General features: G+C 40.1%; 1 protein-coding gene across 2 annotated transcripts in view; it reads right to left on the reverse strand.

The window, feature by feature from the left end:
- LOC115786310 (lysyl oxidase homolog 2B-like) overlaps positions 1-23,351 on the reverse strand; it is a 47,817-nt gene extending 24,466 nt beyond the window's left edge. Inside the window, exons 1-3 of one of the 2 annotated variants that reach the window (XM_030738414.1) lie at positions 23,224-23,351; positions 20,969-21,328; positions 20,570-20,745 (exon numbers count right to left, since the gene is read on the reverse strand). In XM_030738414.1, coding sequence (XP_030594274.1) covers positions 20,570-20,745; positions 20,969-21,317 — 525 coding nt within the window. In that variant the 5' untranslated portion in view covers positions 21,318-21,328; positions 23,224-23,351. Of the gene's footprint in view, positions 1-20,569; positions 20,746-20,968; positions 21,329-23,223 lie in introns of those variants that run through there. The other variant, XM_030738413.1, reaches the window with a different exon arrangement.
- Positions 23,352-25,507: the final 2,156 nt, after the last annotated feature.

Raw genomic sequence — 25,507 nt, forward strand, 5'->3', positions numbered from 1 at the left:
ACAGAGCCATTTCAATATCTGCAAAGAGTGTCCAGAAAAAGAGACACCATGCATACCTTCCAGATCTCAGGAACACATAGCGCAAGCCTGTAAACTGACTTATTTAATTCAGCTTCCTTGTAGGATGGAAGGTGTCTAGAAAGGACCACAGAGCAGTGGGAGGAGCAGCAAACATTTAGGCTAACCTCACATGAAAGCATTTGAGGCTACAACGCTCACCTCTAACTGAATAGAATTTGTTAGCCAATCAAATCACATTGTGAAAATGTCCTGTGAGAATGGTATGTTATGCATCAATCACACAGAGTAGCTCCCACAAGTTGGAGGTGGAGGGGCCTTATTTGCAGGAAGGGTCTTTGGTGTTATGCTTGTCAAATTGAGTTAGTCTACCTTTGAGATTTTAATAGAGGGCCAGAAGGTGGATTCAAATTTATGATTGGAAGAATTTAGTTTAGTTTTTGTTTGTTTGTTTTTTAACAGTCTTTTTTGGTTTGAACTTATTCTCTTATTTTATTAGAATAATAAATAATAATAATTGTTCAGAAAGCAGTCAATTATTTTCAGCTATATTGTTCCCATGTTAATCTATTAGTGAGTGAGGCTTAATTAACTGTGGATACAAATATCTATCTTCTGTGGTCACTCGTAAAGTTTTTCTGTACTTGCTTGTTATATTCAATGAGAGTGCAGTCTCTTTTTGAGAATAAAAATGAAGATGTTGCAGTGAGTATTCACCCTGCTGAATATGAACTAATGCTAACTGCTTATTAAAGCCTAAACATGGCCAGCTGAATACTTGCATCTCCTGCTTAAATCTTTACAGTTTTGGCCCAACAATGTAAATCTGTCTGTTTCACCATCACAGCCGATATGTTTTATATTAGCACAGAATATTCAGAAACCCAAAGAAGATCAGAAGAAGACCTTTTCTAGATATCAGGAAGAGGCCTGCATTTGCAACACATTACCAGGATACTCCAAACACTACATCATAAACAGTACTTTGTGTTATATACTTAGGTGTTGCCAAGCAAACTTCAGATAATAGGTTCTGGTCTTGATTTCTGCAGTTCCTTAAATGCTTGTTCTTAATGATTTCAGGCAATGGCACTTACACTACGACCCCAAGGTTCAACACTGGGAGGAGACCACAGCCTCAAGGGTTACAAGCTAGTGTACTCCTAGTGCTGGTTCCAAGTCTGAAAAAAAATGGTGGGCTCCATCAGAAAGGGCATCTAATATAAAAATCTGTGCTAAATCAATATGTGGATCCATCTGCTGTGGCAACCCTACAGGAAACAAGGGAGAAGCCAAAAGTGTCATATAGAGAACCCAAAGGTTGAGCGCTGCCACAAGGTTTGAATAGTCAAAAAATCCAGTACTTTGAAATTTCTCATCTGTTACCTGATTTTCTCCATTACAAAGCCTCACAAGCCAGTTTAGGCCTAAAAAGTAGCTTATTTTCTGATTTTTTCATGATTTTTTTTTGATCTATTGATAATTAAATATGTTAACTAGATTAGTGTAACAGACCAATAGTTAAAAAAAAAAAAACTTACATTTTTATTTTTTGCCAATATGGACCTCTGTAGTCTAAACCAATATTAACAAGCTATACATCACATCTATCTAGAAATAGCTATTCCTGTGTTACATAATGCATAATCAAAGACCCATACCCCCTGCACAGTAAACACAGCTGCTCAGCAGTGCTCTGTCTAGTTGTAAATCTTCCCCAGACTTCTCAAACATTTTTACAGTGAATTATCTTATTAAGGCTAAGCACCGTGACTGGCTGCCTTCTAACTGGCTTTCAAGGGTTTCCATAGCAAAATGTGCAACATGTTTTAGTCTGTCCCTAGTTAAATGCACAAACACTGTACTGTACACATGCAGTAGGAAGTAATTAACCAACTGCTACCTTTTTCCAGATGCTTCATGTCTACATGATCATCAGACACAGACGTGAGCAGTACAGTACAGGACTGAGACAGTACTATACTACGCTTCATAGCCTAAAGTATTTCCTCATCTGCCTTCACGTGCATATAAACTCATGTGACATCCCATTCTTAATCCATAGTGTTTATTATGATGTGGGCCCACCCTTTGCAGCTATAACAGCTTCAACTCTTCTGGGAAGACTTTCCACAAAGTTTAAGAGTATGTTTGTGGGAATTTTTGACCATTCTTCCAGAAGCACGTTTGTGAGGTCAGACACTGATGTTGGACGAGAAGGCCTGGCTCACAGTCTCCACTCTAATTCATCCCAAAGGTGTTTTATCAGGTTGAGGTCAGGACCTGAGGTCAGGTCAGGTCAGACCAGTCAAGTTCTTCCACACCAAACTCTCATCATGTCTTTGTGGACCTTGCTTTGGAAGGGGCCATCCCCAAACTGTTTCCACAAAGTTGGGAGCATGAAATTGTCCAAATGTCTTGGTATGCTGAAGCATTAAGAGTTCTTTTCACTGAAGCTAAGGGGCTGAGCCCAACTTCTAAAAAAAAAAAAAAACACCCTCCCACCATAACCCCCCTCCACCAAACTTTACACTTGGCACAATGCAGCCAGAAAAGTGCCGTTCTCCTGGCAACCACCAAACCCAAACTCATCCATCAGATTGCTACATGCTACGTGATTCAGCACTCCACAGAATATGTCTTCACTGCTCTAGAGTCCAGTGGTGGCGTGCTTTACACCACTGCATCTGGCACTTTGCATTGAGTTTGACGATGTAGGCCATGGATGCAGCTGCTCAGCCATTTTTTTTTTACCATTTGCCATTTTTACGTATTTCATAATCAGACCATGGAGCAGAAGCTGCACCATGTTAAAGCCTGCAAGGATCTCTGTCAACAGGCCAACGACCCAACCCTCATGCTGAGGTTCACTGATGTTGGTAAGAGGTGGTTTTAAGGGCTGTGACCCATAAACCAAGAGCAGTGCTTGCTTTGGGGGAGCCTAGTTTCCAAGATTGAAGAAGGCGGGTCTGCTCAGATGCATGCTCCTTCTTTTCATTTTGTGCAGAGTACTTGAGTTATGGAGAGATGGCAAATGGGTGCCTCATGACAAATTCAAGTTGAATGTGTGCTTTACTTTTGGGTTTGTTTGCACGATTACTTGCATGGATGTTTCTATGCAAGTAATCGTGCATAGAAACATCCATGCAAGTAATCATGCATGCATGGATGTTTCTATGACCATATGAAAGAACGTATGCCCGAAAGTGTGCGTGTATGTTGGGGTATATGTACATATCTTTAATGAATGGCTATATGGTTGTTATCCAAATTGTGAATCCTTTTTTGACTCTGTGTGTTTAAAAAGTATTATACAAATAAAATTATCATTAAAAATTATTTTAGTGAGGGTGACTTGCATTGACAAAGCAACAGAGAATTATCACCAAGCTGCACCTACCGGGCTTTTCAGCAACTTTCAGTTTTCACTTTACAGCCTACCAATTTACTCTCACCTATACTGTCATTATTCCTGTTCCCTACAGGGAAAGGTTGTTGTTTCCATTAACAAAAAGCCCTTGTTACTGCACACACTACTTGCTCTGCACCAAACATCCGACAAGCAGGGTTAGCAATTAGCTGGCAAACAGTGTTTCTAGTTGGTAAGGAGATACATTTATCAGGAAAACAGTGTGAGTAATCGTGCCTCAAACTCTAAAATCAGAGGTGTATATTCAGAGTATACTCTGTGTTTAGACAGTCACACCTCTGTCCAGTAGTCAGAGGTGTCCCTTAAGTTGTGTACCAGTTATGGAGAATGAGGATGTGATCAGTGACTGTTAGATCAGCTGACTGTTAGATCAGCTGACTGATTTTCTTTTTTCTTTTTCATGGACATAAAGTCCCCACTCTCTCATGGGCTTGTGGCACAAAATCTCAAAAATTCAGTTTTATTTATATAGTGCCAAATCACAATAACAGTCACCTTAAGATGCTTTATATTGTAAGGCAAAGACCCTACAACCATACAGAGAAACCCCAATAATCAGACAACCCCCTATGAGCAAACACTTGGTGACAGTGAGAAGGAAAAACTCCCTTTTAACCGGAAGAAACCTCAGGCAGAACCAGGCTCAGGGAGGGGCAGCCATCTGCTGCGACTGGTGGGGGGATCTCTAGGGTCAATGTTAATGTTCCTAAACACAGATATGCACATAGAGCTCCTTTTAAATCATACTTCAAACATTCTACGCTGTGGTATTTGTTTATGAGACATTTCTTTGTATCTTATCTCAGACTATTTTTTTTCTCCATACATAAGAAACTATTTGCCCTTAATCTCCTGAGTATAACAAAATATTCTATTCTGTACAATAAATTCCTCAATTAAAATGATGATTTCAACTCGATAGTTCAGGGATGACCAGATAAAATGAGTCTCTGAACAGACATCTTCACAATTCTATTTCAACACGAAAACATTTATGTCTGATATTTTTCCCCATTCCACATCTCCACCAATGGCCAAAATTGAAGTAAATTTATCTATCATGTCAGAGACACAGAGTTCCCTGAATTTATTCATTTTTAAGACAGCACTTCCTCCCAGGCAACAGCTGTGCCTTGGTAAAACAGCTCCAAGTCTAGAGAGTTGAGGTGACTTAAGGATAAACACAAAATAATACAAGTAATACTAATACAAGTATAAAATAATAATGAAGTAGACTGTTAGTGTAAGGCTGGATAACCACATTACACTAATATGCATGTGTTGGTCCCTGCTGAGGTATACTGTATCACAGCATTTGCATGAGATTCCATCTGTGCCAAAATCATGCTTACATGCACACTGACTAAGCATGGGATAAAATTTAGTGGTGACAAAACTCTGACAAACAGCTCCAGTCTGTCTGAGATGCATTTTTTTGGCTGCAACTGCTGTTTAAAATTGATGGATAGAAGTCATTGCAACATTTCCGCTGTTTAAACGACAGTGTTGGTTTTTGCTCCTCTTGTGTGTTAACAAGCAAATAAGTAACTTATGAATGAGCAAATGAGTACAACCTAAATGTTTTTAGCTTTTTAAAACAGAAAAACTATTCTAAGCACCGAAGCTTCTACTGAAAGTCTGCACAAGTAAGTACTGCTACCATAATGATTTAGGAAGGGTCAAGCTGGCACCACTGGTTCTGCATGGTGACCCATTGTTTTTCTGACTGCTGGTCTGCACAACATCCTTTTGTGACATTTCCAGCTGTGAATGTGTCTTACATCACTGACATTGTGATAGCAGATATTTTATGGTTTAAAATGATCTGAAAGCACCATATTTTCACTAATTCTTTCATTAACAGAATATGGTGCTCATTTAACTCTCTGCTGATGGACTATGTTATAGACAACCTAACACCACCAAAGTCCAGCTGTAAAGTTTCAGCAGAGCAAACTATATTTATGTCACTGGCTGTTTATCACCAATAATTTTCCATAAATAAAATGAATGTCATTGTGATCTGAGGATTTGTCATTATCAGTCTATGGAAGCATGTCAGAATTGAACACAGTGAGTAACCTTTAAGATTTAAATAGATTATATTTACGTAAATGACATAAATACATAGATACGTAACTGTACTGTGCAGCTGTCACTTTAGAAATAAACAGCACTGAGCAGCAAAAGAAATATATTACCTTGAGTTAATACATTTGTTTTGCCAGAGCCATAAGCTGAAAGCCTGAGTTAACAGAGAAAGTCAATACACATCATCTCTGGCTGGGCTGATGCAAAGAAAGTCTGGCTCTGTTGAACTTGCTTCATAGTCCTTCTGGACAACATGTAGAACAAAGCCGACAAGAGCGCGGCAGTAAAGTTTCAGTGACGCAAACAAGCAACATATATGTGCTGTAGACGTGGAAATTATTTTGATGCAAATGGAACACCATACTGATTATACAGTATGCAACTTCAAAAGTTTCCATGACCACTTCAATAGCTTTCCCTTACAGTTTGTAACTTTGACAGACCAGTGAATAATGATAGATTTGCATGCATTCAAGGGTCCCTTGATCATCTAAGCAGAATGCAGACAGTGCCCTGATTCCCTGCAGCCAGTGCAAGACTGTCAAAAAATAACTTCTCCTTTTTCTTTAGAGATTAAATAAACAGCTTACTCTCCCATAAACCAAACCAACGTGCTTGTGCTACGTGACAGTTCAGGCTAAGGGGAGGGAGTGCAGGCTGGCTAGAAGGCGATCACGTTGCTTAACTCAACAGACTCCTCTTATACATAGCCAAGAATAACCTAGACATCAAATAATGAGAAAGGAGGGTTTCCTCAATTAGTATTTGCCTCCAAGGAAGGGCAGATGCTGCCAGAGTGAAAGCTACAAATCACTGGTCTTCCTATAGTCTATTTTCTTCTAAAGATAACCACATTAATCACTCTGGTCTGAGGCACTGATGTCTGAGCTGCAGAGGACATAAAACTGTATAAAGGCTGAAATCATGGAACAAGATAATGACTGGAAATAAAGTGATGGTGACCTTCTCTGTATGTCATGGATATACAGTACATGACTGGTTTGCAGATATGCAAAAAAACAATCTGTGAATCATATGAGCAAGTAAATGCAGCCTGACTAAACATTTAGACTCAGAAGACACAGACACACTGACAAAGATCACTGTGAACACAAGAGGAGATTTTTAACATGTGTGTCTTGTTTTGGTCCTCTCAGGGGGAAAAGACCTTTCATGAGTTTTTGCTTGTGCAAGAGAAAAGGCGCACACATGGTACTGTCATTACTGGGATAGGCTGCACAGGAAATGTGAGCTTTGATTCACAGAGGTTACTTGGGGGTTGTGCTATGCATTCTTATTTTTCTTTATTTATTTATTAACTACAAAATCAGGGATCACCAGTGATTAAAATAGTTTTGCAGAGGAAAGGATAATGTAGATATTTAGACTGCAAGTAAGTGCATTAGTTTGCAACCAATCACAGGCTGGTTGATTGCTACATGTTGGGAATCTGTCTGTATATATAAATTAGATGGCAATAATTTGCAAACGTTCACCTGTCAAAGAGTGATTAACAGTCAGTCCAAGTAGGACCGCAATTGTTTGCAGACAGGAGGGCTGCTGCAATCACATTCCAAATCAAAGTGGTTCAATGCAATTCAGTTCAATAGCTCAACAACATGTCTGTAATCCAGGGGTAGTAGATCATGATGTCCGCTAGCATAACTTTTCATCTGTTTTTTTTTTATATTTGTTTACCTCAAAAATTAAAGAAATGCTGTGCATCTATGTTTTTTAGAAATACATCAAGTAGAACATGACATATAATTTTTCAGTATTAACTAAGCTAACTGGCTCCTAACTCCCAATTCCATTCAACCTTGTAAATCCCACTTTAACAGATTCCTGGATACTACCCCCGAATGTAACACCTGGGAGAACGGCTTAATTGACTGCTTCATTGGAGTTTAAAGAACTCTCAAAGGCACCCTGGTCCTTGTTTGCTTTTGGGAACTGGAGGGTTTGTATCAGGAAACAAGCAAATTCCACATTTTCCTTGGAAACATATGGTAGGTCACAGGTCAATGCATTAGGTCACAAATAAATCTTATGTGCATTAGCCTAATCCATGAGCACAGCTAAGACTGGTAAAACGGTGTGGGCCAATATGTTTGTGCCTCAGAAGATTATGGGAACCAGATGAAAATATTTTGAACTGATGAAATTGCACATAAATGAGTCTCAGCATTCAGACCAAAACAAGCTGCCATAAATTATGGATACAATAAGGGTGTACTGAAGCGGGTCATTGCCAGTCTGCCTAAGGACCACAGCTGGTGAAAAAGACATTAATCGAATCAGATGAGCCTCAACAACTTCTCAAGAGTGTTACAGGTCTGAGTAAAACAAATGAACCAATCGAAGAAACCTTTTATCATGCTCCAGATCACCCGTGACCCATTTAGGGATAGGATTAGGTTTACTTCCACCCCTTTAAGGGAAATCTTCACCTGTGGCATTCCCAAATGAAACTCTTAGCAGGAGAACTGTAAGCCTAAAATGGATGTGACACTTGATTTAAAAGTTAAGCCTTTTCTACTTTTGGAAACTATGCTTGTTAGTATGTGTCAAGAATGCAGACTAACCCTAACCCTACCTCTAGGTGGTTGCCAGTGAACCACCTTGAGGTAAGATGTAGGGTTTTAGGGTTGTTTCAAGACTACTGGATAAGTGTTAGCCTATAACTCTTACTCATGACATCCGAAAGGTCAGGGGAAATCATCTGTCAGTTGTCAAACTAACATAGAATATCAAACTGAACACATCCTTTTGAAGCAATCTGCTTTCTCTCAGTTGCAATAACATTTTAAATCAGGAAATCTGTGAGCCTGTTCTTAATCTAATGTTTTTCTGCAACCTGCTTCCAAAATGGCAATCTTGGAGTGCAGGTTCCATCTAACTACACTTTCTGGTTTATTCTTTTATACGGGGGTGAAGGGGTGGGTAGTCAAACACCTCATATGTTCCACCAAATCAAGATCTACTATACATGCTGGGTAAGGAACGGTCAGTTCTTGTGACTAACATGTTGGTTTTGGGAGAAACTGGGAGGTATAAAGACTTGAGCAGCTTTAACGAGGACCAACCTGAACCGGCCAGATGACAGGACTTTAGCATCTCCAACAGGGTGTGGCTTTGTGAGAGGTTTCTGGCCAGCAGTGGTGAGCACAGAGGAGGTGAAAACTAGCAAAAGTGTGCTTGTGGATGTGCTACTAATGTCATAGAGCCGCATACCACACCTAATGTGCTGCTGGCCAAAAGCCCAAGCTCAGGCAGGGTTTTGTTGTGGTTTGGCTCATCAGAGATATTTAACCTTCTTTTATTTCTGAACCATTTATTTGGTTACAATATCTTACCCAGAGTCATGTGCGAGTACAGAATACACCACAGTTTTAGTTACTACAGAGGCTCACTTCAACCCACAGTGAAGTAAAGACTGCATTTGAAAGCAATAATAAAGTGCACAGAGAGTAGAAACATATGGTTCCAATAAAGGTCTTCAGCAACACTGCTTTCAGAAATCACTTCACATCCACCACAAAACACCACGATCCTGGGTTCATTTGCAGGGTAGGATTTAGCTGTGACGTCTCTTTCTGAGAGCTGTGGAGAATAAATTTTCATTTTAGGCATGCCTTTGTTTTCAACATCTTTACAAATCACTATCTAGGTGATGAAATGAAAACATGTTTAATAGCCAGCTTTTGTTCAAAAATCCATATTCCACCAGCTGGAATGTAAATTAAGGAACATTAGATGCTGGTGTTTTACAGAATCCAGAGAATGCTGCAGTGTGCAATTCCTCTATTAAAAGAGAACCTTTGTAGCCAAACTGGAAACAGATGTCATGACAACTGAGCTACACTGGGGTGTAAATTACAAAGACACTGATTGAATTGAAATGAAGCTCTTTTATATGGCTTGAAAGTAAAGTGACATTAAAACATGGAAAATGAAGGCATGCTTGGGAATGATTGCTGGGTACAAGGAGTTGGCTCGGAGGGACTGATTGTCTCATCTTGTGTAAAAGTTCTCAGCATTGGTTTCTGCTCATAGCAAAGTAGACCAGAAAATGTTTGAGCCTGACAAACCTAATGGAAACAGCCATTTCACCACCACATCTTTGGCCATGAATCTGTACTCCTGTTTTGAATTTTGTGCTTATCTTTTTTTTAAATAAGTTCCTGGTTTGTGCAGGTGCAGCCATTAGAAAAGCTTTCTTTCCCAGCCCAAAAACAAAGCTTTCATTTACACACACATCTACCCTGAGGTAAACAGGGCACCATTTCCTAAAAATAATGCAGCCACTGTGGAACTTAAAAAGCAAGCGTATAGTAGTAGTTGTCCATTTAGTTAAATATTTCTCTATAACTATAAATACTGTGGGGAAAATAAGTATTTGATACACTGCTGATTTTGCAAGTTTTCTCACCTACAAAGAATGGAGAGGTCTGTAATTTTTATCATAGGTAAACTTCAACTGTGACAGAATCTAAAATAAAAATCCAGAAAATCACATTGTATGATTTTTTTAAAAAATAATTTGCATTTTATTGCATGAAATAAGTATTGAAATGCTTCTTATGGAGCCACTCCTTAGTTGCCCTGGCTGTGTGTTTCAGGTCATTATGCTGGAAGACCTAGCCACGACCCATCTTCACTGCTCTTACTGAGGGAAGGAGGTTGTTGGCCAAAATCTTGCGATACATGACACCATCCATTCTCCCTTCAATATGGTGCAGTGGTCCTGTCCCCTTTGCAGAAAAGCACCCCCAAAGTATGATGTTCCCACCCCCATGCTTCACAGTTGGGACAGTGTTCTTGGGGATGTACTCATCCTTCTTCTTCCTCCAAACGCGACAAGTGGAGTTGATACCAAAAAGCGCTATTTTGGTCTCATCTGACCACATGACCTTCTCCCATGCCTCCTCTGGATCATCAAGATGGTCACTGGTGAACTTCAAACATGCCTAGACATTTGCCGGTGTGAGCAGGGGGAACTTGCATGCCCTGCAGGATTTTAATCCATGATGGCGTAGTGTGTTACTAATGGTCATCTCTGAGACTGTTGTCCCAGCTCTCTTCAAGTCATTGACCAGGTCTGGGCTGATTCCTGACCTTTCTCAGAATCATCCTCACCCCACGAGATGAGATCTTGCAGACCGAGGAAGACTGACAGTCATCTTGTGTTTCTTCCATTTTCTAATAATTGCACCAACAGTTGTTGCCTGGTGTCCTTAGACAGCCCTTTGGTCTTGGGCATGGTGGAGAGGTTGGTGTGTGATTGACAGAGTGTGTGGACAGGTGTCTTTTATACAGGTAATGAGTTCAAACAGGTGCAATTAATATGGGTAATTATTGCAGAATGAGGGCTTCTTAAAGAAAAACTAACAGGTCTGTGAGAGCCAGAATTCTTGCTGGTTGGTAGGTGATCAAATACTTATTTCATGCAATAAAATGCAAATTAATTATTTAAAAATCATAAAATGTGATTTTCTGGATTTTTTCTAGATTCTGTCTCTCACAGTTGAAGCGTACCTACAATAAAAATTAAAGACCTTTCCATTCTTTGTAGGTGGGAAAACTTGCAAAATTGGCAGTGTATCAAATACTTATTTTCCCACTGCATTTCTCCCTTAAAGCCATGCGTTCAACTAGAATAAATTGTGCTGTTTTACTGTCTTCTGTTGACATTCAACATTACAGCTCTGTCATGCATTTAAGAGTATTTCTGATAAATGCTATGACAAGTAGCCTTTGCAGACCAGATTTACATACACATTTTTAACTATATCTACCAATGCTAAGAGCTCTAGAAAGCCACATGGCTGACATGCTCACTACAGGCTGAATATGAAAGAAAGATCACCATGATTTCAGCCAGTGGTGTGTGGAATCAGCTTTTCACCATCTATTTTTTTTTTAGAGTCAGTGATGACAGGACAGCGTGATGATATCAACCAATGTTAGCAAACCTAGCTTCATCCATACACCTGTATTTGTGCATCATAGATAAAGGACTTTTGTCTTATCTTCCCCACACTTTATATTTTGTCCTTGTCTCTCTATACTTTCCTTTTTTCTCTCTCTTCTCTTTCTTCTCACCCCTGTCCCTCCCTGAGCCTGACCTCTTCCTGTTAAAGGAGAGTTCTTCTTTCCCATTGCTACAAAGCGCTTACTCATAGAGGATCATCTGATTTTGGGGGTTTTCTCTCTAATATTTTAGGGTCTTTCCCTCACAGTATAACATGCCATGAGGCAACTATTGTTGTGAAGTGTCGCTTTATGTGAGACTCAGGATGACAAGTCACAGGAATAGTATTGAGGCTTTTATAAACTAGCTTGCAGCTGCTTCGTTCTTCATAATGAGACAATTATGTTAATATGTAAAATTTTGCATCATAATTTCACATTTCCGTGATAGATTTTGGAAAACAGCCCAAACTTTGAGACAATACATCAACTGTAGAAGGTCAGTTCACAAGCCTTCATCGATTTCTAGACAAGAACAGAATTCTTGACACAAACCTAAAAAAATAACTATGTTTAAACTCATCCAGCTTTATTACCCAAAGATAAAAATAGAGGCAGAGAATCACCAACATCTCTGGGTGTCATTTTGTTGAACTGCTATGAACAAGGCTGACACAACAAAGCCACTGCAAAGCTCAAGTGACACAGCTGGAAACTCATAAGATTATGCGTACATCTGAAAATGTAACAAAGTCTGCTTTCAAGTCTGACAGCAAATCCATTTTTCTTATGTGACACATTTCGCATATTGTGAGAGGGATGAAGAAAAAGAGTTGTGTGAAAAGAAGCAGACTAAATCTGCAGCATATTAACTTTGACAAATGTGTTCTGCATATGACGAGAAAAACTTTAAAACAGACAGAGCAATCAAACGATTGCCTCCCTTTGACATAAATAAATGCTTGATAAATTGGCTTTGTACCATCCGATGTCCTCAAACATGAAATCGCTTGTTTTCTTCGTGAAAGCAAACTCTGCAGCAAGCGAGAGCCTGTATTTACACTGATCTCAGAGACAGCGATTAATTTTCAACTCTACAGAGGCTAAACATCCTCCTGAGATGCTCTGTGAGAATGTGATGCCTCAGGGCGAAAACCTTTACGTCACTGCAGAAACATCTACCAGCTGTGTGAGCAAAATATTGAAACAGTTCAAATCATTTTGAGGCTGTGACACAAAGGGCAGCCTCAAATTAATCCATAGTACAAACATGCCGAAGGGGTAACAAGGAAGCAATTTATGGCGCCGAACCACGACATGGATGGAGGTTTACGGGGAGGAAAGTGGGAGATTTGACCTCAAGGCCTCAGAGGGGGAAAAAATGACTAAACAGAGGAAAATGGAAGCTGTGAGCTCTGCTTGTGGTGATTTCATGGCTGCTTGTAATCTTCTTAGTAGAAGGAGAGCAGCAGAGAAAGAGAGTGAGAGGGCTAAAACTGGAGTAAAGAAAGAAAAGAAATGAAGATAAAAATGCAAATACAGAAAAAGGCTTGGGCTGTATTAATCTCCAAATTCTGATTTCATCCCTGCTTGTTCTAGCATGATGCCCGGAGAAGATATGTCAGAACAAGAGAGATGAACTGAGGAAGGCAGCGTTTGCCGTAGGCATCTTATCAACAAGATCTGTTTCCATCCCAGTTTTCACAGAGAGCTCCACTATATGTTGTGCTGCACTGCACTCAGAGTTCTTCATTAATAACAGATTTGTTGTGCACTAGTGAAAAAAAAAATCTAAATTATGGACAAATTCTGCTTTTTTCATTTATATCTCTAGTCACAAACAGCAGATCAGAAAAAAAGCTAAGTTACCTATAGTAATGATAGTACGCTCCCATTGCTTGTGGTGATTCCTACAAGAACAATTTCACCAAACGTAGCCCAATTTATGTCACTCAGACTAGGGTTTAATCCCGGGATCCGGGATTCCCGGGAAATGCGATCAGAACCATTTCCCGTTTCCCGGGAAACGTTAGACGGGAAACCGGGAAAAAAGTCGCGCGCGTTGATTTGACTTTCAGAAAGAAAAGAAAGCTTCAGAATGTTAAATTTAAGGAAATATTGAGAGAAGGGTTTGTTTAATGCGAAAAGCATTACTCTTCATTTCAGGCACGTTCAGCCTCCGTTTAAGGCTTCAGCCTTCATCTCAAGCGTTTTAATAGAGGTATTACACAGTTGTGCTTTTTTCCTCTTTAATTTGTTGAAATCGTAGGCAATGTGTTTAGCCTAAGGTATTTTGTATTATATAATTTTATATTATTATATATTGTTATATTGCATTATATAGCCTATAAAATATGCCTGCCCTGAACAATAAAGAAATATCTGTTTAACTTCGAGTGTTTCTTTTCCTCGTTTGCAGCCGCTTACTAACAATCATGAATTAGGATACGGGCCTAATGTGTGAAGAAATTATCATGAAATAGATTGCTTTAACATATTTCGATTTTAAAATGGAGTTGAGTAAAATGTATATTTTTTAGGCTATAAGGATCGGCCAGTTTTTCAAAAGACGATTCACAGCGAACCTACTTTAACCCTCAGACACGGTGTTATAAATTTGCTGTTGCCAGAATGGCAATGACCAAGTCGTAGTGCATTATTCAAGGCCCTGTGTTATGTTATATTATAGTGCAGTACCGTAGTTAACTTTTCAATGACTATTACCGCGTTCCACTGGTGGAGATATAGCGCAACAGATGTCGCCACGACAGCGTGGCTGAGCCTTTATCAATGCTGTGGAGATGAACCGTATTGTTTTGCACCAGCAGTTGTAAAATAGCTTGTTATAATTCCATGTACAATGGAGGAATATTCTAATTATATTTGTTAAGGGAGTGTTGAGGAACGATACAACACCGCATAGCTCGAGCACTCGAATGTCCAGATGTAGGTTTTATTGCGTTAATCAAGCCAACGTTGCCCCCTACTGGGCATAACAGGACATAGCTGGAAAGCTACCTCTACAATATCACAATAGGTTAAGGCCGACACAGGCTACAGAAGGCCTAATTAAAATAAATAAATAAATAAACTTTTTTCCCGGGATTCCCGGGAAATGACGAGCCATTTCCCGGGATTTGATTCATGTCATTTTCGGGAAAAATATTAAACCCTAACTCAGACCCAAGCAGATCCTAGCAGATTCGTGGAAAATGCTATTTAATCAGAGTATAAGCGTCAAGTCAATTACACTTCTGGGATATAGATCTGGTCAGTTAAATAGCAGAGGGGGTTGTTAATCGGTTTTAGTGTTAATGAGATTAACAACAGGAACATTAAAGGGGCAACAATGAGACAATTCCCAAAACAGGATTGGTTTTACAGATGGAGGCCACTATTTATTTCCCTCCTCATTTCTTCTGATTATTTTTCACTAGTTTTGCATTTGGCTAGGGTCAGTGTCACTACAGAGGTTGCACAGGCAGTCAAACTCCTCCAGGATGGCACATCAATACATGCCAGTGCCAGAAGGTTTGCTCTGTCTCCCAGCACAGTCTCAAGAGCATGGAGTAGATTCCAGGAGAAAGGAGTTATGACAGCCGGACAGGAGGGTTGAAGGTCCCTCAGCAGGACCAGTATCTGTGCCTTTATGCAGAGCCCTACAAAATGACCTCCAGCAGGCCACTAGGGTGAACGTCTCTGAACGTCAATCATCTTCAGATGATCATCTTCAGAGATGATCATCTTCAGAGTTCATGAGGGTCGCCTGAGGGCCCGATGCCCTCTAGTGGGCCCTGTGCTCACCGCTTGGCACTGTGGAGCCCGATTGGCATTTGCCATAGAATACCAGAATCGGCAGGTCGACTACTGGTTCTCTGTGTTTTTCACAGATAAGAGCAGGTTCACTCTGAGCATACATGACAGATGTGAAAGAGTGCCATGGAGGGACACATAGACCTCTCCAGGCTAGGCAATAGCACCCTGACTACCATTAGGTGTCAGGATGAAATTCTTGGACTCACTGTCAGTCAATAAAATGCCTTTATTGTACATCCTCTATAATGACAATAAAGGCATTTTTTCTATTACCCAGTCAATATCAGTATGGATATCCAAAGGTACAAAATCCAAATGAGGGAGAAATTTAGACTATAGCCTGAGTGGCAATTGCAGCACCTTGATCCTTTGCTTTTTCAACCATTCTGCTGTAGATTTGCTGCTGTTCTTGGGATCATTGTCCTATTGTATGACACAATTTTGGCCAGATTTAGCTGTTGGACAGATGGCTTCATATTTGAGTCTAGAATCCTTTGGTATACAGAGGAGTTCATGATTCATGCCAGCTAGTCAGAAGCTGTAGCTGTAAAACAAGCCACCACTGTGCTTGACAGTTGGTATGAAGTGTTTGTGCTGATATGATATTTATTTTGCTGTGCATTATGGCCAAACATCTACACTTTCCTCTCGTCTGTCCAAAGGACAGTTAACACATACCTGAATGCTCCAGACCAGCACACTGATAAAACTGCTTCTTTTATAAAGGTGCTCACAGTTACTGCTCACAGTTAATCAAACATAGTTGATTATCAGCATCTGGTTGCTACTTACCCTCTCAATTCTTATGGAAGAAATAAGGGGGCACTTAGTTTTTCACAGGACTGTTGAGAGTCCTATGAAAACTTTTTCCACACGTCTGCAGGGTGAAACAAAACTGCATCAAGCACCAGCTGCAGCTTACAAATATTGATATGACAGTGAAATAGATGAAGATATTAACATTTTAATGAGGAGCAGTGCTCATCTGTGTGTTCTATCATCAAGCTAACTTCAAAATCAACATTACAACCTGTTTTCACTCCTCTTTCAAAAGCTTGCAATGATTTATAATTTGCACCAGAAATAACTAAAATTACAGTACTCTGTCCTAATTCCATTTCTGAGTGCCTACTACTCCTTTGTGCAGCCAGTTTTCACATCACAGCAGTCAGCGCCATTCCTTCCATAAAATCAAACAACTTAGAAAATTCCCATTTCTTTGGCTGCTCCTCAGTTTTTCTTTTTTTTTTTTTTTTTTACCTGCTGTTTTTCGTCCCTCTCTGGGTGTTGACATGAATAAACGAGGCTGAGAAATCTGACTGCATCACTGTTCTTCCAATTTGAATAAATGAGGCAGCCTTCAGCAGTCAGCGCCAAGAATCACATTTCACAAACCCTGGAACTCCTTAATGTTGAAATTGGTTTGAAATGGAATGAAATGCATGTGCAGGTCAGGCCTCAAAAAGCCTCTGCAGCCACATCTGCATAAACTGAAGTGCAGCAGGCTTCCTCTAAGCCAGACAGGAATACACGTAAACAAACACTACAGCGATGCCGTGGTAAATATTTCCAGAGATGCAGACTGAACACTGGCTGTCCGTCTGTGTTGTTTACTGTCCAGCTGACTGGAACACAATACTAAATACTTGCTGTAATCCATGCAAACCTTGGAGAGAATAAATTTGTGGAATGAGATGATGAAAGCAACACTTTTTTTTGTGAGAAGACAAAAAGCACACACAAATCTGAGCAGGGGTTCAAGTTTCACCTCCACCTTAGCTCAGTGGCATGCAGTGACCCTTACAGAAAGGCAAGCTGAGAATATACCCCTCCCATCCCTTCCAAAAAATAAAATAAAATAAAATAAAATAAAATAAAATAAAATAAAGCTTCAATTAGTCTTTATCAAGACAAATTGGACCAGATTAAAATATACCGCTCTGACAACCTCTTGCTGCACTCCATCCTGGCTGAAGAATTGTAAAATGTTATTACTACTATAGTTATCTAATGATTTTCTATTAATCCCGACCTGTCGCCATTTCCCGAGTGCCTTCCCCCATATCTCTCCTCCCAATTTCCTGTCACTCTCCACTCTTAATAAAAGCCACTGTGGCCAAAAAATTAAAAAGAAATACAAAATTTGTAAACACGCACCCATTCATATGAATGAGTAAGTATGTCCAAACTTTTGACTGGTTGTGCATAAACAACTTGCGGCAAGCTGCTGAGCTTGACAAGCTCCAACTATTGTTAACAGGACACGGACACACCCGTGAGAATGCCTACCCCATGCAGAGTTCAGTGGCTCGGTTGTCAAGCTGCGTTAATTCTGCTTCCAGAGACAATAACCAACTGCCATCACAAGATGGCAGTGACGTAAAGGACAGATGTAAGCAAGCACGAGAGAAGCTTTATGACAGAATGCCGTGCTTTACTCGGCTATGATTTAATTGATGTCTACTTTTAGATTTCACTGGGTAAGCACTGCTTGCCTTGCTTGCCCTGACAGAACACCACTGCCTAAGCTCACTCTGTTGGTATTTTCTTTGTGGCTGCTTGGTAGAGCCATTGTAACTTACCATCATGTGAAAAGGCAGCTGTGCTTCTTTTTCCTACTAATCATCCAACACCACAAAAATCCCCAGTGACATGTCGTCATACCTGCCATTCCACACCAGAATGTCGCTGCATGGGTGAGTCACCAGATGATAAGGCCGGGGTCTGGCTGTGTGGCAGAGTGGGGCTCCCAGCTGGCTGTGTTTTACATGCTGAAACCCATGTGTTTCCTTTTAGTGAGTGGAAAAGCTGAGTCTAATTTTTTTTTTTTTTTAACCTGAGTCCAGACATCTAAAGCTTTGCAGCTGGGCTCTCTGAACAATCACAATCTGGACATTTAATCTTTGTAAACTTAAGGCAGTCATTTAGATGTATCCGCTCCAATAATGCAGTTTGACACGTCAAAGTGTGTTTCCAGATCCTGGGGAGCCCGACCACATATCAGCCCCTATGAATGCGATGTTACGTTCTCCGTTTCCATTTCTTTCATGTGTCACTTTCAACGTACATCACCCGTAGGTAACTCACCAAAATTTGTATCCGCAACAGAATTTTGTTTGTGTCACCACTAAATACGGAATGAAGAATTTGAAAAAGCGCCACAGGCCTGACAAAAGCTGGTCATAGGCTGGGTTTTTTGGCTTGTCAAAAATAATTGTATAATTGTTCTTTTTGTGTGCTTTTGTGGAATTATGGTAACAGACTCACCAAGTCCATTCCGGCATTTGTGTTTAATTACACTCACCTGACTTTTTATTATTAGGTACACCTTGCTAGTACTGGATCAGACCCCTTTTTGTCTTCAGAACTGCGTTAATTCTTTGTGGCATTGTTGTGATATTGTTGCATATTGACATGTTAGCATTGCGCAGTTACTGTAGATAATGTGACTCTCAAGAACTACCAAATCCCAATGTATACATTCACCCCACAAAAAAAAAAAAAAAAAAAAATGGGAAAGAGCAAAAAAATAAAAATCTATGTATAAATATGATTGCCATAACCATATACAGTACCAGTTAAGGGTTTGGACACTGGTACTGTATACTAAGTCATCTTACTAGAAAAATATTCATCAGTTATCAATTTCATATCATTCCAAAAGCATGTTTCGAAAATATTTTTTGAACTGAGTAATTCTTAAACATTGCTGCAGGCCCACTGGAAACCTGTTCCACAATTTGCCTCCACAAATGGAAATACAAAAAGGTTTTAACTGTTGTTCGTGCCTTAAGAGTCTTAAAGTTTAACTTCCCCGATAGATTATAGTCCCCTTCTCTATCAAAAAACATTCTCTGTACAAAATTTATAAGATAATGTCAATGAAACCTTGTTGAAGGGGCCCCCTGTAAATTTTTGCACATGGCCACAACAGACTCTAGAATCACCACTGGTTAAAGAGTATTCTTTCAAAGTTGCACGCTGATCCACCCAATTAATTTAAGCCCTCTTTTGCCTTGTTTTTGGTCTGTAGCAGTCACTCACAATCCTGTCTGCTGTTTGATGACCTATTTGCTAACAGTTTCCTGCTACAAACAGGACTAATTATTATTGGACAGCTAATGACTTAGCTAACTCATGCATGGGTTCACCACGATGAGAGAACCCTTATTATTTTATGTTTGATACAACAGCAGTCATAGTCACTTTAACAAAATCTGCAGTCAGAAGGAGCATATATGAAAAGTTCATACTTTTTAAAATAAATAACCCTAAATCCTTCCATTTGCTTATGGAAAGAAAGAAGAAAAACTCTACTGAGCAGCTCAGTAAGACAGAAGCAGAGCGCTAGCTCTGGTCTGGAGTTTGCTCATAACATTGGAATGCAGGTTCTTGAGGCCTGCACAGTGAGCAGAAAGATAACATCCTGCTTGTGGCAATTAACTCTGAGCCTATTAGCAGGCCAAAAAGCGATGCTCAGCTTAGCCTTTAAAGGTTCCAGTCAAACAGCTATGACAGTTTTAAGTTCGACACCTAACAAATACCAGTGTAACTTCCTGACTTTCCCTGACACACTTTCACTGCAGGCTATTTTAAAAGGACTATTATTAGGACAGATAGCGACGGTGAGTTGTTGGCTTTTAGTGCACTGAGCATTTCCATCCAAAACCTAGAAATATTTGTCATTTAGAGGTGAATTTGAAGTACTAAAGCTGTATATGTTATACTCCTGATGCTATTCTATTCTGGAGGAGCTTAATCAAGCCTGAAAGAAAGCTTGAGGTTGGCCTCTTCAATTTTTTAAAGGATAGAGAACTTATACTGTGTTTTGACATTTACCATACACCAAAAAAAAAAAAAAAAAGTTTAGATGCTGCAGTTTGATGACTGTTGGATCCAGTGTTTTTGTACCTTAACATGCCAGCTAAAGTCCCCATCTCAGCCTCCTTTCTTCACTTGTTAAAGATTCACCAGTCTCTCAGCTTATAAGTGATATGGAATTTTTTTTTTTGGTCATTTGTCGTTATCTCTACATCTCATTACTACTCAAAGTCGCCTACCTGTGAGTTAAACAGATATCAGCATGTTACTTGACAAGACTTCTCAGGCTTAAGTTGTGTTTGTGCATCATAACGACAAACACAGCAGATCACAACAGAACAAACAGCTTTTGAGAAGCCACTGAGAATAGATGCAATGAAAAACAAAGTTGGACAGAGCTTTTGGGCCTTGTAAGTTTACCTCCACGTGGTTGGGCAGTGCGTTGAAAAATTTAAATCCAGGAATCCTCTTGTCGCTGCACAACACGCCTACGTCTTCACTGTGTTTGCAGTCTGACACGCCGATCCCATTGGACGGACACTGTGCTAAAGTCTTCTCTTTGCCAGTGCAGTGGAGATTGTCAAACCAGATGGGTCCTGATGGGACAAAATAGATATTAATCAATACTTCCATGGGAATTTTTTTCCCCCTTCTATTGCAGCTCTTTTTTTTTTTAACTTGATACATAATGCCCAGGGGTTATATCAATAACATGTTCAGCAATAACATGTTCAGCACTCACCCATTCATGTGAATGGGTGAGTGTGTAAAAATATGTATTAAATATGTGTCCAGGGTGATGAGAAGAAAAATCAATACCTTCTCCTTTCCCATATTTCGAAGATGGCGACCATGAGACAGCTTCCACGTAGCCCAGCTCCCTGCACACCACCTGGGCAGCATGGATGTTGAAGTCATCATCGCAGACGGTGCCCCACTCGTTGTTGTAGAAAACCTCCACACGGCCCTCGTTGTGTTTCCTCTTTTGCCCTGCCAGTCGGAGCTGAATCCTGGGCGTGTCTGGAGTCAGCTGTGGGGCTGTGTACTCTTCCTGTTCTGGATATGGGTAACCCGGTGGGTAGCCGAGATGCTCATACTGTGCAACTGACAGCTTTAATAGCATTAACAGGATGACAGTGCAAGCGTATAGGTCCTGGATGACCCACATCTTGGTTGGAACTAATGGAAAACCAAAAAGAGAGGACTGACCATTAAAATTTCTTTGTGGTTGTACCAGACAATTCTTTACAGTGATATTTGTAGTTATTAAAGTCTGAGAAACTCTAAGGATGTCCACAGAGTAGCCTCAAACTGTGCATGGTAGAACAGTTTTGTGAAGCATCTCTGCATTGCATCATAGAAATTCTAGGATTTAGAGATAGACCCTTATTAGGGACTAAAATTCAGCCCATCACAGCTTCTTTTTGGATAGAGTCTCAGAGATCCCATCAGGCAGATAAGCAACTAGCAGATGGAGCCTTTACCTTGTAAGTAAAATACTAACTTCATGTGGGGGTGGACACCAAAAACAAAGCTAAAAGTTTTGTGAATAATGGACTTATCTCAAAATACAAGCTAATCTTGGTTCATGTCTGTTAATAGTGTAAAAAATGGAGGGGAAAAAAGTGCACTTGTGCACTTTATGACTTCAGGAAACGTCAATATTTTGATCTTTCACAGCCCCAATGTGGCCAAAAAACACATTTAATGCAGCTTTAAAGTAAACATTTGCATTTTTTGTGTTATCTTCGCTGTATGATGCATCAAGCATGAAACATGTAGCACAGCTGAATTACAGACCTGTTTGACATAGTGCTGTTTATGCCCAAATATTTTAAAGTTTTGTTTGTTTGTTGGTTTCTGGCAACAGAGGCTTTTTAACAGATTCCCTTAAAGTTTTTTAAAACAGCAGATGGAAACATTAAGACTGGCTGCTGTCTAAATCATAATGATATCAGCATTAAAATGTTACAAAAATTAATTTAAAAAAAGATAAAAAATTGATTTAAGTAAAATGTTTCTTTTGATCACACATTAGAAGAAAATCTTGCACTTTTGTGGGAAAACATCTGTTAGGAAACATATGATCTATCAGCTGTGCAGACCTTATACTCTCCTCACTGTAACGTGGCAGCAGTTACACAAGCTGGAATCAACACACATTACAAATGAACAAATGGAAGGGAGCCCACAAACTTGGCGTCCGCTTACAATGTGTGAGTCTAAACATCTATGCTGTCATCAGAATAACGTGGTCAGCATGTTACGGACACGGTAAAGTGGCACTTAGCATCTTCTAATCAAAGGGAGCAATAGATCAGGGTGTTTCTGACTCTCCTTTACTGAAACAAAAGGTCAACTTGACTGAAGTGGACACCCTGCTACCTGAAACCTCTGCTGCCTTTTGCTTCAGAGACACTGACATTTCTGGAGCAATGAAATCAAGTCATGCTTACACATAATAATTTTTTTTTGTTTGTTTTTTAATATTCTTCTGCTGGTAGGTGAATGAGTAGAGGGGATCTGTGCATTGGCTGTAAAGGTCAAAATGTCAGTTTATAAGAATGTCAGCCAGTCTTCTCATGCTCTTTGCGAGACCTCTGAGGAGCGCACCCCTGCAAGTAGACACTGAAACCCCGCAGTTATTTTTTGTTTAACCCTGTATTTTTCTTCAAAGTAAAATGTTACACATATTTGTTCAACGCAATTTTGGATACATGTTCATAATAACTTAATCTGATTGGTATTTAACAATTGTTTTGCAAATAAAATACCGTTAAACGATTTTAAAAAGTTTCTAGAGGCTGTGGTGACAACTTTAATCACTGAAAGCGCTAATGTGATGCACGCAGTGACACATCACATTAGACGTGTCACTTTGTGACCTCAGAATTCTTAAATCAGTCAGTTTTCAGTTTTCAAGCCAAGATTGTTTTAAAAGTTAAAGCAGTAAAACTGACCCGGTGAAGCACCAGCAGCTAACCCCCCCCCCATTGCCGCGCACCACATTTTATGTCTCCATAATAATGGCTGGTAAGATTCTTGAAGGGACTACAAACTGTGGCTAAACTTACTTTTCTTCCCTCCGCTGAAAATAGTCCCTTCTGAAGCTGCAGCCACCCAGCAGCTCCGTGCGTAAAATCCCAGCCTGAAGTCAGCTGTTTCTCTCCTTCTGCCGCTGCAGCTCCAGCTCTAAACTTTCACTCCCTCTAATGCAAAAAAAAAAAAAAAAAAAAAAGAGAGAGACGGGCTCCAATAGCGGTACCGCCCACTGACGCCCACCTTTTACCATCAGATCAGCAAAGATGGACGTGAAAAACTGCACATCCAACCTGAACTCGCAGAGAGCTCACTGTGATGCGGACAACTGCTTTCAATTATAATGTCGGGGGGGGGGGGGGGGGGGGGGGGGGGGGGGGGGTTTAAAGTAGTACTTTTTGTTGCACAGTAGGAATTTTTGCTCAGTGTACAGTGTAGGGAAATATGATCCCAACAAATGTAGGGGGGAAAGTACGCCTGTGTGGGACAACACATTAACTGAAATTTGGATATTTTCACAAAAATGCTGACATGCTGCCCAATCCACTGCAGGTGGTGGGCCCACCTGGAGGGCTTGAGGGCTCAGTGTGTAAATGAACATACTTTTCAGAAGTTTGAAATTTTTATATTGTAAATCCTTTTTGATTATTCTAACTATATCAGGTTTATCTGTAGCCAGTGTATCAAAGAAGATCACATTTCTATTGGCCCAAATATATCAACAAAGGTAACAAATCTGTTTTTTTATGCACTTACTCACATGACTATACTTTTTCACATTAAATAGTTTAAGTATAGAACATACAAAATAAGTTAATAAGTTATGAGTTTGCAAGTAAGCTGACAGCCAACCAACTCCTCCGATCACACTGCATGTGCTCCTCTCCCAGCGCGTTCTCCCTCTCTGACTCTGGCAGTTTGTTCTGGTTTTCTGAGCGCAGCATAAGTAGACCTGGAAGTGTTAGTCTTAGAAGAGCTAGATCACTTTGTCTTTTCAGGACTTTTTCCATACAACATAGACCAGAGTGCTCATTAGTGACTCTGCAGTCCTGGTTTGACAGCAAACAGGGTAGAAAACAAAGTGTGAGATGTCCTGAAGTCACTTCACTCATAAGACTTTTTGTCAGCTTGAAGACGACGGACTCTTTGCGTCGCCTTGCTTGTATGACACTTCTGGCACTTGCCGTATCTTTGATAGTGCAGGTTTCTTGCTATTTGCTGCTTTCAGCGTGAGATGTGTCATTTGATGATCGTGTGTTCCACTGCTTTCACTCTCAGCCACCGATGCATCAGTGTGGACTGTCACAGTCACTATCATTTTCTAAGAAAAAGATGGCACATCAAGCAGCAGCTCATCGTGATCAGTGTGACATGAACTTACTTCAGTTTCCCTTCTTTCGTTTTTGTGTGAGGGAGTTGTCAGCTCATGATAATCTTTGATTGTCACACTTTTAGTCAAGGTGAGCACAATATGACACTTTTATCAGATAAGATAAGATAGTGTTTATTTGTCACATGCACAGTTATACACAGTACAATGCACAGTGAAATGTATTTTGTACCTGCAACCATATATACACACACATATAAATAAGAAGAATAAAAATAAAAAAAAGTAATTCACACTATACACTATACTCTATATACTATACACTATACACACTTTTTTAAATTATAATATTTACATTGTGCAATAATGGTCCAGTTAGGGCTCAGAGTTGAGCAGACGGATGGCTTGTGGGTAAAAACTCTTCTTCAACCTTTCAGTCTTAGTCCTCAGGCAGCGGTAACGCCGGCCTGATGGGAGCAGGGAGAAGAGAGAGTGTCCGGGGTGGCTGGGCTGTTTTAGGATCTTCATGGCCCTCAGCCTGCACTGCTTGGTGTAAATGTCCTGCAGGTTGGGGAGGGTGGTTCTGATGGTCCGTTCAGCTGAACGAACCACCCTTTTTAGGGCCATGAAGTCCTGCTTGGTGCAGTTTCCCATCCAGGTGGTGATGCTCCCACGCATGATGCTCTCAATGGTGCATATAACCAGAAATAACAGCAACTTAATGGCGAGGAGCTGGGCTTGATCCCTTTACATCAGCTAGATAACGCAACACATCTCAACCTGTCACATACAATGCCAGGCCAGGACTCACAGCATCACAGTTTTAGCCTTTTAGCAGTAAAAGTCTCTCAGTGTCTAAAATTTCACTATGAGACGGTAGGTAAACATGCTGGTCTCTGTGGCCGGATGCAAAGCCAAGTAACTAACAAATGGTGGAGACTGTAGCAAAAGGAAGAAGTTTGCCTTGTAATGTGACATTGTGGAAGGGT

This window comes from Archocentrus centrarchus, chromosome 9, assembly GCF_007364275.1.
Source record: "Archocentrus centrarchus isolate MPI-CPG fArcCen1 chromosome 9, fArcCen1, whole genome shotgun sequence".
Classification (NCBI taxonomy): Eukaryota; Metazoa; Chordata; class Actinopteri; order Cichliformes; family Cichlidae; genus Archocentrus; species Archocentrus centrarchus.